This window comes from Thalassophryne amazonica, chromosome 5 (genome assembly GCF_902500255.1).
Source record: "Thalassophryne amazonica chromosome 5, fThaAma1.1, whole genome shotgun sequence".
NCBI lineage: Eukaryota > Metazoa > Chordata > Actinopteri > Batrachoidiformes > Batrachoididae > Thalassophryne > Thalassophryne amazonica.
Window position 1 is genome coordinate 39,987,163 of NC_047107.1, and position 13,234 is coordinate 40,000,396.

A 13,234-nucleotide genomic window follows, 5' to 3' on the forward strand; every position below is an offset into this window, starting at 1 on the left:
GATTTCTCCAGATAAATTCAAAACCTAATCAGAACAGGTAAAGCGATTCACGAACCAATGAATGGCCTCAGCTACAGCATGAGTAAACTTGAATCCCACAACGTGATGAACCTCCCCCGAAGGGGACCCAAAAAATGAAATGAGCTGGCAGCTCATCATTAAACACATGGCAATCATTAATTTCATAAAGAGTGTACATGAAACATATCTCAGTGTCTGACATGGCAATCTAAACAAATTCTCACAAGTAAACCATCTCAGGTTCGGACGTGATGCTCTTAACAGTTTCCCAAGATATTCATAAGCAAGAAAACAGAGCAGCATAATCCAAAAGAAAAACGAAAAGTTACTGACCATCCCACAGTTACTGTTCTCAGAAGTCATTTTCAGGACCAACACTGGAGGTGACTGAAGAAGCGCTGAGACAGCAGAACTGTTCGGCTGCATGTGCGCGTTGATCGCGTCCACAGGTGCCATCACTGGCCGTGAAGGAAGGCGCAACGAGGCTTCTCCAGCGGCCACCGAGGGAGAATCTGCAGCGGGGCTTGAGTCGACCGCAGGCGGTGAGGAGGCAGACCGTGCCCGTAACAACACAGCCGGTGTGACCAAGGCAGCAGCTTCGCATGACATCACCTGTGACGCGGCCGTGATGCACGTGGAAGCAGAATCTGAGCAGGCTGAAGGTGATTCAGTGGGTGGATGAGACGAGGCAGCCGTGGAGTGCGCAGCAGCAGAACCAGCTGATTCCACCAAGAGAGCTGGGCCGGGAGACATTGATGAAGCAGACCTGTGAGGCGCCGTCAGTGTGACAATCTCTGTGTGCGCTGAGGCAGAGTGGGCAGACGCTGACGAAGGAGCTGGTCCAGGTGACTCCGCAGGAGTGATTGCAGCTGAGCATGCTGACATAGAACTGGCCAGAGCAGCAGATGAGATGTAAGAGGGTGGGTGTGGCTGCTAATGAGTGGTCGGGCAAAACAGGTGCATTGATGTTCATCGGCATAGCAACCACTGAAGCAGGAGCCTGTGATTTTGGCAGATGTGCTCGGAGTTTCCGAGGTGCGGGGACCAGAGTTTCATGGAGCGGACGCGCAGCAGTGCTTTCGACTGGGATGAGCTGCTCCGCAGGATCGGGAAGCAGGCTTTGGAGGCACCTGGGGCGAAATCGGCCTTAGAGGCGGCACTTCTGGAGCTGGAGGCAGGAGTAAAGTGGCCGGCTTCTGTGACACTGCATGCTGGGCAGGAGTGATGGTGGCGTCTGCAAGCGTGATTATGTGTGGTTCATTACAGCAGTAGGCGATGGTATCAGACTCAAATAAATGTCTATGGGATCCTCGATGCAGGGAGGAACCCAGCCCTGCTTAAACTGCATTTTAATGTTCATAAGTTCAGGGAAAGTGGTTAGCAGCTCAGGCTTGGCTCGGAAAATCTGGTCGAGTGCCGAGAAGATTCGGTTTTTGCTCCACTGACTGGAACAGTCCTGATATTCAAAAAACAAGCCTTGAATTTTAAATAGAGATGTACCTATGTCCTGAAGTGCTGTCTGCTCTGACTCAGAAAAATCATCTTCTTCCAAATCAACTCAATCTGACTCATCTTCATCAGAAGGCAGATACACCTCAGGATGCCTCATCCAATCTGGCAGTGACTTTCCACAAAAAAACATCATCCAGGCTCAGAAGCTCTGGGAAAATGTCAAACAGCCATGGGTGGGAATTAACAAGATCCCAGGCTTGCTCCAAATAATTGAACTTCTCCCTGAGAGCATAGCAGTCACAAAAACAAATGAAAAAAAAGAGAGGTCAGCAAAAATCTCTTTTACCACCATAATATCTGAGAGCACAGCAACAGTGTCCGTGGCAGGAGTGGAGTCTGCAGAGTCCATGTTGTGGCCACTTTGTACTGACAGGGTGGGCGGGTGCCAGGCACCCGAAGTGGCTGGCTCTGCAATGCAGACTCCCAGATCAGGTTTGTTCTGAATCTTCTCTGTTCTCTCACGACGTCTTGGGTGAATTAAGCCTTAAATTAGAATGTTTTCAGGTCGAAACAGGCCGACGACGGCGCCTGGAAGCGCTGCGCGATGTCCCGCTCTGTGGGAAGTCCTTACAGCGACAGAAACACCCCATAATCTCTCATCAGCCGTTAAACTTTTCACCGAAAACCAGCTTAATTTCTCGAATAGTGTCCACTCGGATATCCCTCAGAGGTCCAGAAAAAATGTTGATAAAGCAACGCGCGCCGTCCGCAGCGGCTATTCAGACAAAGAGATTCCGATGGGTGGGGTAGAGCACTCCTCACTCAAGGCCTGCCCACAGGCGAATGACGTCACCGACACGCGTGAAAAAACTCACGCATGCGCACGAGGGTTCAAGCATGATTGGTGTAATCGCACGTCATTCAAATCCATATAGTTTTTTTTTTAAATAAAAAGGTAGGATACTTTTCTGATAGACTTCGTACATACAGAAAGAGAGAGAGGGAGAGAGAGCGCGCACCTCAAAAAGTCTTTGTCCTTAGTGGATTCTGTCATGTGATATTTTTATTTGTCCCATTGCCGTTGACGTAACTAGCGTGCATTTTTTGTACAGTCCGTGTATTTTTCTCCCATCCATTTTGCTCTATTGCAGAGCCCCATTTACATCTCAGAAAAAATGTTTCCATGATAATGAGGACGCTAAATCAAGCAGTCACAGTGTTTGTGTGAACATCTTTAGCAGCTGTTGAACCCTGTCAGATGAAGAATTGGATAAGTTATTGTTGTGATTTCTTGTTTTTCTGTATTGTAGAAGACAGATATTCTCAATACATGCTGCTGCGCTACTCAATGCAGCTGCTCCAAATGAAGTCACGAGGGTTCAAGCTTGTCTGACGTAAAAACATATGAATCAAATCCATTTATTTTTTGAAAAAAAATAAAAAGGAACGCTTTTTTCATCACAGACCTCATACCTGTAGGTCATACTGATGACTCTACTACCATATGCAGACTGAATTTATCCTGGGTTATGTTTTTTCTCTTTTAAACTCCACTCGCATTTGTGACAAAAAGTCCAAGTTACTCTATTGTAAGTTGATTGTTACAATAAGTGTCGACATCGCAGTGAAGTCAGAACAGGTGCAGGGTTATGGCAAAGTTTTGGAACTCTTCCAAAAATGGTGATAAACCTCAAACTATTTGCATGTGCCTAATAGGAACATGCATTTTCCCAGATTTATACAGAAATATGTGCCGTATTGCAGTACATATGTTGTACCTGAGTTTGAGCTTTCTGGAAATGCTTGTGATGTGATTTGTAGCATATTTTATCATGAGGCTTATGATGATGTGTTATACACATTATGTACTGTCACAGGTACACATATTGACAGGAACACGCACTACACATTTGCACTGGATTACATATACATGTGCTGGACTTTATGAGTGCATCTTCTGGAATATGTGGATCACACAAATTTATTATATATAATTCCACTTTTTGGTGAGATGCAGATGTATGATGAGTTGTTGACAGTCCGGACTCAAGTATGTGAAAGAAAAAAGAAAACTGGGTGCACTTTCTGGAAGGCATGGCAGTGGTGGCTTCTGACAAATTTTTCCATTTATTATGTCCTTTTTACATATATTGATTTTGACCTAAATATATGTTTTCCCCACCTTTTTGTAGAGTCTAAACAGAATTTGTTGAGATGAGAGTAACAAACTAGTCAGCCATGTAGATTTCATATCATGTCTCCCACTGCTTGGTGATACATCACAGGTATTCCCTCCCTGGGGTCGCACCCTGGGACCCATTAGATTGTACTGGAGAGCCTACAGTTTGAATAAAAAAGATTTTACATGAAAGTGTAAGAGAAATGTCCCGCCCGTTTTTTTGGTGGGACTTCAATGAACACAACTTGACAGTGATTGGACAATGGTATTCAGAGACAGGACAACCTGTGTAGACCAGCTGAAACTGCTGGTAATTGCGGTGGATAATGTGTCAGAAAAATTATGTCTTTCCTTTTCCCCTTTCCTTTCTGGTCGTGCATTGCATGAGCACGCTTATGGATGAGTCGCTTCTGCATGCATTACATATAAACACCTATCACATCATGTTTAGGTGAATACTTTTGTTTCCCAAAGCAACACACAACAGTGAAACATCTGTGTTTATGTTATTACAGCAAAAGCTATATTGCACTTTTTCCCCATTATTGTATGGTGCATCCAGAAAGTATTCACAGTGCTTCACTTTTCCACATTTTTGTGTTGCAGCCTTATTCGAAAATGGATTAAATTCATTTTTTCCTCAAATTTCTACACACCATACCCCATAATGACGATGTGGAAAAAGTCTGGGTTTTTTTTTTTTTAGATTTTGCAAATTTATTAAAATAAAAACCTAAGAAATCACATGTACAAAAAATGTTGTCATTATGGGGTGTTGTGAGTACAATTTTGAGGGGAAAAATTAATTTACTCAATTTTGGGATAAGGCTATAATATAACAAAATGTGGAAAAAGTGAAACGCTGTGAATACTTTCCCGATGCATTGTATATATGATATGCCAAAACAGCTGAATACATGTGCTGCAGAGGTGTGCCTCACAACCATAGTTCAGATTTGTTGAACTTTGTGCAAACATGGTGGCTCCAAAACTAAACAAACAAAACTGAAGAAAGACAAAAGTAAACAAACAAAACTAAAGAAACCCCACAAATCTGTGTGGAAATATCAGCTTTAAAATGTTGTCAAGTTTATTAATAGAAGAATTTAAAAAAAAATCAGTCAGAATTCCACAATGAGATGAGGTAATGCATTCAATGTAAAGGCATAGCTAATGCAAGTAATGTTTATCAATAGTTACCAAGCAAAAGAAAGTGTAGCACCACCAGCAGTTCCAGAATGGTTGAGATTAGGTGGCACGTAGTGTGCAATACCATGACTATGGGAACATGCCTTCTTAAATGCAGCTGTCCATGGTCCTGATCGGCCACTGACTAAAGCAATGCAGCATATTTATCTGACTGTCAGTAATTAATGCTTTAAATTTAAAACAACAAAAATGGCAAAGCATGAATGTCCCAACAAACACTAGAAATATTAATTCACTTTAATTGTTTTAGAATTCCTAAATGCTTTGTCATCGGTTTTTTTTTTTTAATTAACTGAATTTAGTCATTTTAGTCACTGACTAAACTGAATTTCAAGAAAATAAAGTTTAGTATTATGTGTCTAAAATATTTGTGCTTTTCTGTGTAAACTCCACATCATCATCTTTCATTTTACTTCAAGCACCACCTCAGATTATCGGTAGCCTTGATTAAGTTTAAGAGAGAATCATGGAGTTTTCAGTTCTTTCTGTGGATTTTTATCACATCTTATGTTGAAATGCTTTTGAGGATCACATCTTTCATGTACGGTAAGTAGGTTCATGAGTGTGATACAGTCAAGATGTTTTAAGGAAATGAGGCTCTACTTGTCTCATTCTGCTTTAGTCCTACTATGGAACTGTCTTTTAGTTTAAATCTTCTTGTCCTTCTTGTCTACACCACTGAGATGACATTCATCAGCTCCTCTTCTTTCCCTCTAGGCATGACTCAAGCATATGCACAAGGATCATGCATCTGAATGGTTCTCTGCAAAGACAAACATTTTTGTAATGCTCTCAACCTTGGAGCATTAGCTCTATCTCCTTGTCTCCTCTCTATCATTCCTTTTCTTTGTACACATGCTTCGGCGCTTTGCACCATGTAATGTCAAATAAGGATGGCGCACACTTTGTCTTTGGTGTGAATATGAAAAAAAGATGATGCAAGGTTTCTGACTTATCTCCAGATAACATGCGGAGCTCTGCAGCACCTTCCCGAGCCCTGACACTCCTCTCTCAGTCCCAGTCATGGTGCCGTGTCGATTGCACAGATAGCAACATGGCATAATGTAATTGGAGTAAAGAGATCACTGGGAATTACATCAATGCCGTGGAAAAAAGTGTGACTGCAATGTTCTGCAGAGGCTATTGAGCTTGTGATGCATTGGGGTTGTCCTCAGGTATCAAGGGGCTTTTCAGCTTGCTAAGGAGAATGGGGGAGAACAAGAGATAAGGGAGGAGGATAAAGTTGGATTGCGCATCTTCTTTTCTTCCTCCTGCCTGTGAACAATGAAGAGCATCACTGTGTTAAAGATGCTTTTGACTTTTCTGCCTCATTTTTCCTCCCATCTCTCTGTCTTTTTTTTTTTTCTTATTGTTCAGTAGAGATGCCTGTAGGAACTGCATTTAATCATGTTTGGCTAATAGAGGGAGGAATAAAAGGGGGGTAAAAGGTATTGTCTCTCCATGCAAAACATACCGCATTGTTTGTTTATCCTTTGTCACACACGAAACATCAGGTGGATCATCGCTTGCTATCTCCATTTTCCCAGATGTGTATCTCTTTGCTTTCACTTTCACTTTCTCTCATTTCTCCTTCATCCTCTGACTTCTTCTTTACCACCACATGTTTATATCAACTCTGGGCAGTACTATTTAAAGGCATTGTGTGGGACGTATCTTTGTACTTTTACCAAATGATTAGGTTCACTGCAATGAATTTATCATTTTATGACATAACAATCGTAGCTTTGCATTGAAGTCTCACAAGAGTCCAGCAAAATCCATGACTGGCGGCTTTTACCTCAGTCCAACTTTACACCATGTGCAACCATGAATGCTGGAACTCAATCAGAATTTGGACGCTGAGACGCACTCTAGGCCAGTGATTTTCAAAGTGTTGGCTGCAAAGGTACCATCAGTGAGCTGTAGAGCCTTAACAGGTCATTAAAAATAAATAAATTTGATAGTTTAAAATATATATATGGGTGATTATTAGCCTATGGGCACTTATTATGTCCTTTGATCATATTGTATGAAAAACAGAAAAAAGGGGAAATTTCACACTTTTATAGTTATCTTTACAATGAAAGTGTGTTAAGAAATTTGTTCTAGTAGTCTATGATGACTTTTTCACCTTTTTTCAGCATCATTATATGCAAATATTGCCGTTTTGTGCTTGTCCCACATCCAGACTTTTGATCTTCAATGGTAAAAATGAATGGTAAAGAAACATTTTTTCTAATGTTTTAAAATATCTCTGAATAAAATATCAGTAAAATAATCAAAACATAATTGGGGTATTCAATGTCATACACTGTTGTGATTTTTTTTAAACAAAATGTAGTTGTCCCACACTATTGCCGTAATTTCCACCACAACACTGTAATGTCCCTAAACAGTTTGTATGAAAGATTGTTTGGGTAGTTTCTATGGAGATAAACAGTGACATCAGAGCACATGTATATAGCGCCAAATCACAACAAACAGTTGCCCCAAGGCGCTTTATATTGTAAGGCAATGGTGTGGTGGAAATTACATTTACAAGGCCAATAGTGCCCGTAGTTAAAGAATCACCCATATACACACTACTGAAGGCCCTAAGGGTGAGGATTCACAGAACACTTTTAAAGTTTGAAATTTAACAAAACTTTGAAGATGGCATGAAGTTCATGGTGATGAGCTCAGTCAGACGCTGCAGCTGCTGTGTCTACCTGTCCCCTAGAGACAGTTGCTGTGTCTACCTGTCTCCTGGAGACTGACACAGGCTGTGTCCCAATTCAGGGTGTGCATTTTTCTAAGGGCTATATTCCATGAAACTGTTCAGACTTCAGCCATTCAGACACAGTGGAGGCCAGAACAAACTGTTCTGAAATGAGACCGTCGAGCCCGCGCTGCCTGCGGCTTCTGACTGACTTCGCAGTCATCGCTGCAAGACAGGCTTCTGGGAAGGCTGCCAGACTACTTTCGAGATTTCCCGGATGTAAACAAGAAGCCATCCAACATTGCGCAAAGCCACACGCATGCATCAGTGAGAGGGTAAGTAATCATGAATTAGCTGAAATTTTTGCCATTCGTGTGACTTAAAACATTGTCAAATTAATTAATCGGCAAGTCATGCGTTGTTTTGCAGTGCATTTATTCGTTTGTTTTGGGACTACTTTAGTTGTAGTGATCACTTCTTAGTGATGAGGCCAGAGCATGGATGCGCACAGGATATTAAAAATCTTTATAGTGGTTCAGCCCAACTGAGAGATACCACTGCAGCTTCTGAGCAGTGGCGAGCAGTAGAGGATGTGTCGAGCCCCCAGAGCTTTTGCTGTTGCGTCATTACATTTCTCTGCTTACAACTCCTGTTGCCTCGCGCAAACACTCATGGTGGATTGTTTTGGCCATGAAGTAGTCACCTGATGTATTCTTTGTTTCTGGGGGAACAAAGGCTGCATTTGTCACACCGCTTCACAAGCAGCCTTTGAAATGGGACAGCCTTGTTGTGCCACGTAACATGCACACAGCCAACGATTACAGCCGGAGAAGCATGGGAGACAGACACAGAGTGAAAATGTTGGTTCTCAGTAATCAGTGGTTCTCATTACTGACTTTTCATCACTTTCACATCATATTTCTCCTTCTTCCTGATCTGTTATTCTGGTAATTGCTGAAATTTTCATGTATAATTTTTATTTATTTATTGCGATTATTGACTAGAAAATTTGCTGTTGTGAGTAGATTTCATGCAGATTAATATTTATTCCTTTGAACTATTTTATTACTGTAATGCTTGCAGTAAGAATATAGCGGTACTTAAATGACGTAAGTTAACTAACTATTTAAGTTCCATAACTTACCGTACGTTTACATATACCACTGATGTCCTCAGATGCTAACCTTTCCTTACTAAATCTCAGATACAGACAGTTGAAGTTGCTGGTTTAAATATAGAAGAGTGACGTTTTCTCAAAATCCTTTTTGTCTATGTGAAGGACAACAGGACCAAATGTTGTTTTATAAAGAAGCATTTACACTGACCCCCCCCCCCCCCCCCCCCCCCCCCCACACACACACACACACACATACACACACACACACACACACACACACACACACACACACCTAATCAATCCATTTCCATTAAATTTTGTTGATTAGTTCTTTTATATTATCACTTTATATTTTTTCATCCCATAGAGATCAGTATCAACACGCTTTTAGCGATTAAAGCTTTTGATGGACCCCAGAAAATTTTCAGATTTGAAAGTGGGTGCCTGCATAGTACACTAGGCCAGCTATATTACATGACAAACATTATTTTGAATGGCCAGCAACATTTTACTTGACAACAGATATCAGATTTCGACACCAACTTTCTGCATGGCGAAACTGCATTGTGCCATATTCATCTATGTACAGTTCACACATGAAATGCAGAATTATTCTTTACCTGGAAAAAAATTATTATATATTAAATGTAACATTTTATTATGCTACACTCCAAATAGCAGAAGATGAAAGTTTCATTAAATTGTTTTGTTTTGTAGATGTTTTTGGCTTACAGATGTACCATACCCTGTGCGCACCATATCTTGTCAGATCTCAGATGTTAAGGAGAGTAAGTCCTGATTAGTACTGGGCTAGGAGACTGCTTGGGAACAAAGGCTGTACAGTGTTCCTCCAGTTGGAGTTGAATCAGGAAGAGCATCCAGTGTTAAACCTGTGCCCAATCCTCATACGGATCTCTGCGTGATCTGCTGTAGCACCCAGGGCAAGCTGGGAAAAAGTAAACAGTTTTTCCTTGTAACTGCACCCCATGCCAGTAGAGGAGGGTGCTGCAGTCCCCTCAGCACCCTTACTTACAGCAACCATGAGTGTCACAAACAAAGACCCTGAGCATGACTAAAATCAAACAGAAGAGCACTCAGTAGTGTGTTGGCATACATCCTCCAAATACCGTGCTATCCTGTGGTGGTTAGATGGAACTATAAATGCTAAGCCAAGTGGAAGATGCACTTGAGTCAGCTGTAAGTAAGTTCTAATCTTTCAGTGTATACAGTGATAGAATCATGTTGTGACTGCTGATTTATATATACTGTCCACATCTACTCATCTACTAGAAGAGTGTTGTACCTTCTTTGTACCTTAATATCATTGAGTAGTAAAAAGAAAATTGTACTGTAATCTATCCACAAGGACCCTAAACCAGGCCCCTGGGAGGACAGCCAGCTGCCTAAAAGCCATGTCCTTGAGGATATGTTGGCTTCCTGGCACTTTGAGTGGATACGAGCGATGGTGGTAAGTGGGCATGTGTGTAGATCTGAATCTGACTCTTGGCGGTGTCTGTCGCTGTCTTCCGGATTCCTATTTAGTGCATCGTCTTTTCCGCCATCATGCCGGGGTTTGTGTACAGTGCGTTTTCCCTGTCCACGTCTCAGTCCACCCACTGCACGCTGGTCCACAAACCAACACCGCCTCGAGGCCTCTGCCTGCTCCATAATGTGAAGGGGAATGTCAGTGGGCTCCGGCATGGACAGATGTTCTCGTCTCTGTGTGACCTCCCTGTAGCGTTGTAGACCTCAGTTACGGTGATGGCTGCAGATTCAGGTGTGACAGTGTGTGTGTGTGTGTGTGTGTGTGTGTGTGTGTGTGTGTGTGTGTGTGTGTGTGTGTGTGTGTGTGTGTGTGTGTGTGTGTGTGTGTGTGTGTGTGTGTGTGTGTGTGTGTGTATGATGACTACTGATTGGAAAATTATTTGTGGTGTTCTGACACAAACTGTTGCTGAATTCTTTTTGGTTATAATCTGTGAAGTGACAGGGTCGTAATTAGACTTGTTTGGTGTTGTTTTATTCAAAATTACACTTTTGATAGGGATGTCCCAAACATTGTTTTTAAATCAATGTTGATGCGAGTCATTTAATATAATCAAGTATCTGTTATTAAAGTCTAAACCTACGCTACACTTAAATGACTTTGTCATTTTTATGTTTAATAATTCATATCATGCTTATGAGTAGCCATTAACATCCTTATTATACCTAAACAAATCTAAAATAAACTATTTCTGACTAATTTCAGTAAGAATCAGACCAAATTCTCTTTAGGTTCTGAAAAAGCTACATGTTAAACCTTTCCCTACCCAAGCACTTGTACTGAATGTATAATCTTGAGTTCACTCTCAAATGATTCCCAACATCTCAAATCATTTTGCACCTTCATTACATCACTGTAAGATGAAAATCTGTTTCTGTGGTTCTTTGTATTCTGTTCTGACTCCTTATGCACATGAAATTCAAAATATTAAATAATTTACCAATTGAATTATAGCAAGAAGCCAAAGGTCAACACATACTTTGATGGTCATTTTCAGGAAAATCGGACTAAATGGAAGCTTGGGGTTCCTCAATCATTTCAGGCCGAAATCTGCCATTGAGAACAGAATTAACTTTTACTCATGCAGTGGCAGTTGATGTAACTGGGGTCAAAGATCAGAAGATGCATTTGTGGTTACTTTGACAAAAAAAATATTCAATTAGATCAAATGGGAACTTGGAGTCCCTGAATAATTGAGGGGCAAAATCTGTCCTCTGGCCTCAGTTTATACTGGGATACTACAGTGAGGATTGATGTAAAGGGGTCAAAGGTCAGAACAGGCATTTTCAGGAAACATTTTAATTGGACCAAATAAAAGCGCGTGGTTGCTGAGTAATTAAAGCTTTGCTGTCTGGCCTCAGTGTTAATGGCAGGCTGAATAGTTGATGGATTTTGGTGTTTAATGTGTTTCATTGAAGCCTGAAAAAACTTGTATCTTGCAAATAATTTGACACCAAAGCTTAAATTATACAGTTGAACAGAAGCACATGCAAACCTGTAGATTATTATTATTATTATTATTATTATTATTATTATTATTATCTTATTGTCTGTGTAGAACCAGGAGTAAAGAAAAGATTCCTGACTTCATGGAGCCAATACGATTAATCTCAGGAAGCACAGATCGGCTGTGGTAAAATTCCCCAGATTAACTCGGGACTTCCCTTCTTTCTACATAACAGTATAGTTTCACACTTTATGACCATCATATCACAGATCATAACCTCCTAGCAAACTTCTGATGTGGAGTTTTGTAGTCCTGTGTGTTTTTAAGCATGTGTGTGTGCGGTGGGGGTGGGGTGGGGTGGGGGTGTGGGGTGTGGGGTGCTGGTGATGGTTAGAGCACTTCTGCTTAAAACTTGATACAAAGGCAGTGAAACTATTTCATATTGCTGCAGCAGATCCTGCTGCTCATTATGCCTAATGCAGCAACGTCTACTCCCCAAGCTGTTATTGTTCTGAATCACATACACGAGAGCTGGCTGAACCAACTGAACTGTTCCACTGATGAAGTATGCATCAAAAGATTCCGACGAGCACTCGTTGCACTGTAGGTGAGGAGTTCATGCACAACTCCGTTCGACTCCATCTCCTGCCAGATCGGATGTTGCAGACGGGATTGGAGGGAATGTGGAGTACAACACTTGACAGCAGTGTCGTCTCTGAATTTGAAAGTCAGGCACGTTAGAAGGCAGCCACCACTTTTTCTTTTAACAAGAGTCATAAATCTGTAATGAGCACAGAGAGGATGCATATTTTATTTACTTTTTTGAAAACGTGATCGCTTCTCTTCATAGCGATGCACTGTCGCTCTATCGATTTTTTTTTTTCTTCAGAAGCAAAGTTTAAAACAGTGGATGTTACACCTGTTCCTCTGCCTGTCTCCCTCTGAACATGAATATGGAATTAAAGGCAAGCTGAAGCTGAAGATTTACAGACCAAAGTGATGAATCAGGTGGAATTTAACCTGAAATGATGAAATAAAAGTGTACTTACCTGTGTACATTTGAGAATAAAACTGAAGTGGATATATTAAGTCCTGCTGAATTAAAAAAAAAAAAACTTTTGAATTTTTTAAATGCCTGTTTGATATTAACCCCAAAAGTGCAAAAGTTTTAGACAGCCCAGAAGTTTGATTGCATTTTTCCCCCTTCATCTTGGTGTCAAAAGAAAAAGAGAGAGAAAAGAGTTCTACTTCATTAAAGAACCTACAGAATTGTGAAGGTACAAACCTTATTTTATTGTCAAAATGTTTTTGTAGGTACGCTTCCCATGACATGACAACACAAACATCTTCTATTATTGGTGTCCGTATTGCACATTGTTAGCCTCATATAGTTCTACAGCTATTCCAGTCTGAGAATGAAAGGTCCATAAGTATTTGGACAGGCACACAGTTTTCGTAATGTAGCCCCAGAACACAACACAAAAGAGTTGAAACAATCAAGATGGTCTCTTCCATTTAGGAATTACAACCACGTGTTACACAGTCCCTTCATTTTCAGAGTCCATAAG

At 41.0% G+C, this 13,234-nt stretch overlaps 1 protein-coding gene and 1 long non-coding RNA gene across 2 annotated transcripts in view; one reads left to right on the top strand and one right to left on the bottom strand.

Moving 5' to 3' along the window:
* The window catches only part of mctp1a (multiple C2 domains, transmembrane 1a), a 606,655-nt gene that overhangs the window by 543,556 nt on the left and 49,865 nt on the right, over window positions 1–13,234 (top strand). Inside the window, exon 18 of the mRNA XM_034170058.1 lies at window positions 10,043–10,144. Coding sequence (XP_034025949.1) covers window positions 10,043–10,144 — 102 coding nt within the window. The remainder of the gene's footprint in view (window positions 1–10,042; window positions 10,145–13,234) is intronic.
* The window catches only part of LOC117510360, a 903,074-nt gene that overhangs the window by 35,627 nt on the left and 854,213 nt on the right, over window positions 1–13,234 (bottom strand). The gene's annotated exons all lie outside the window — the stretch shown is intronic.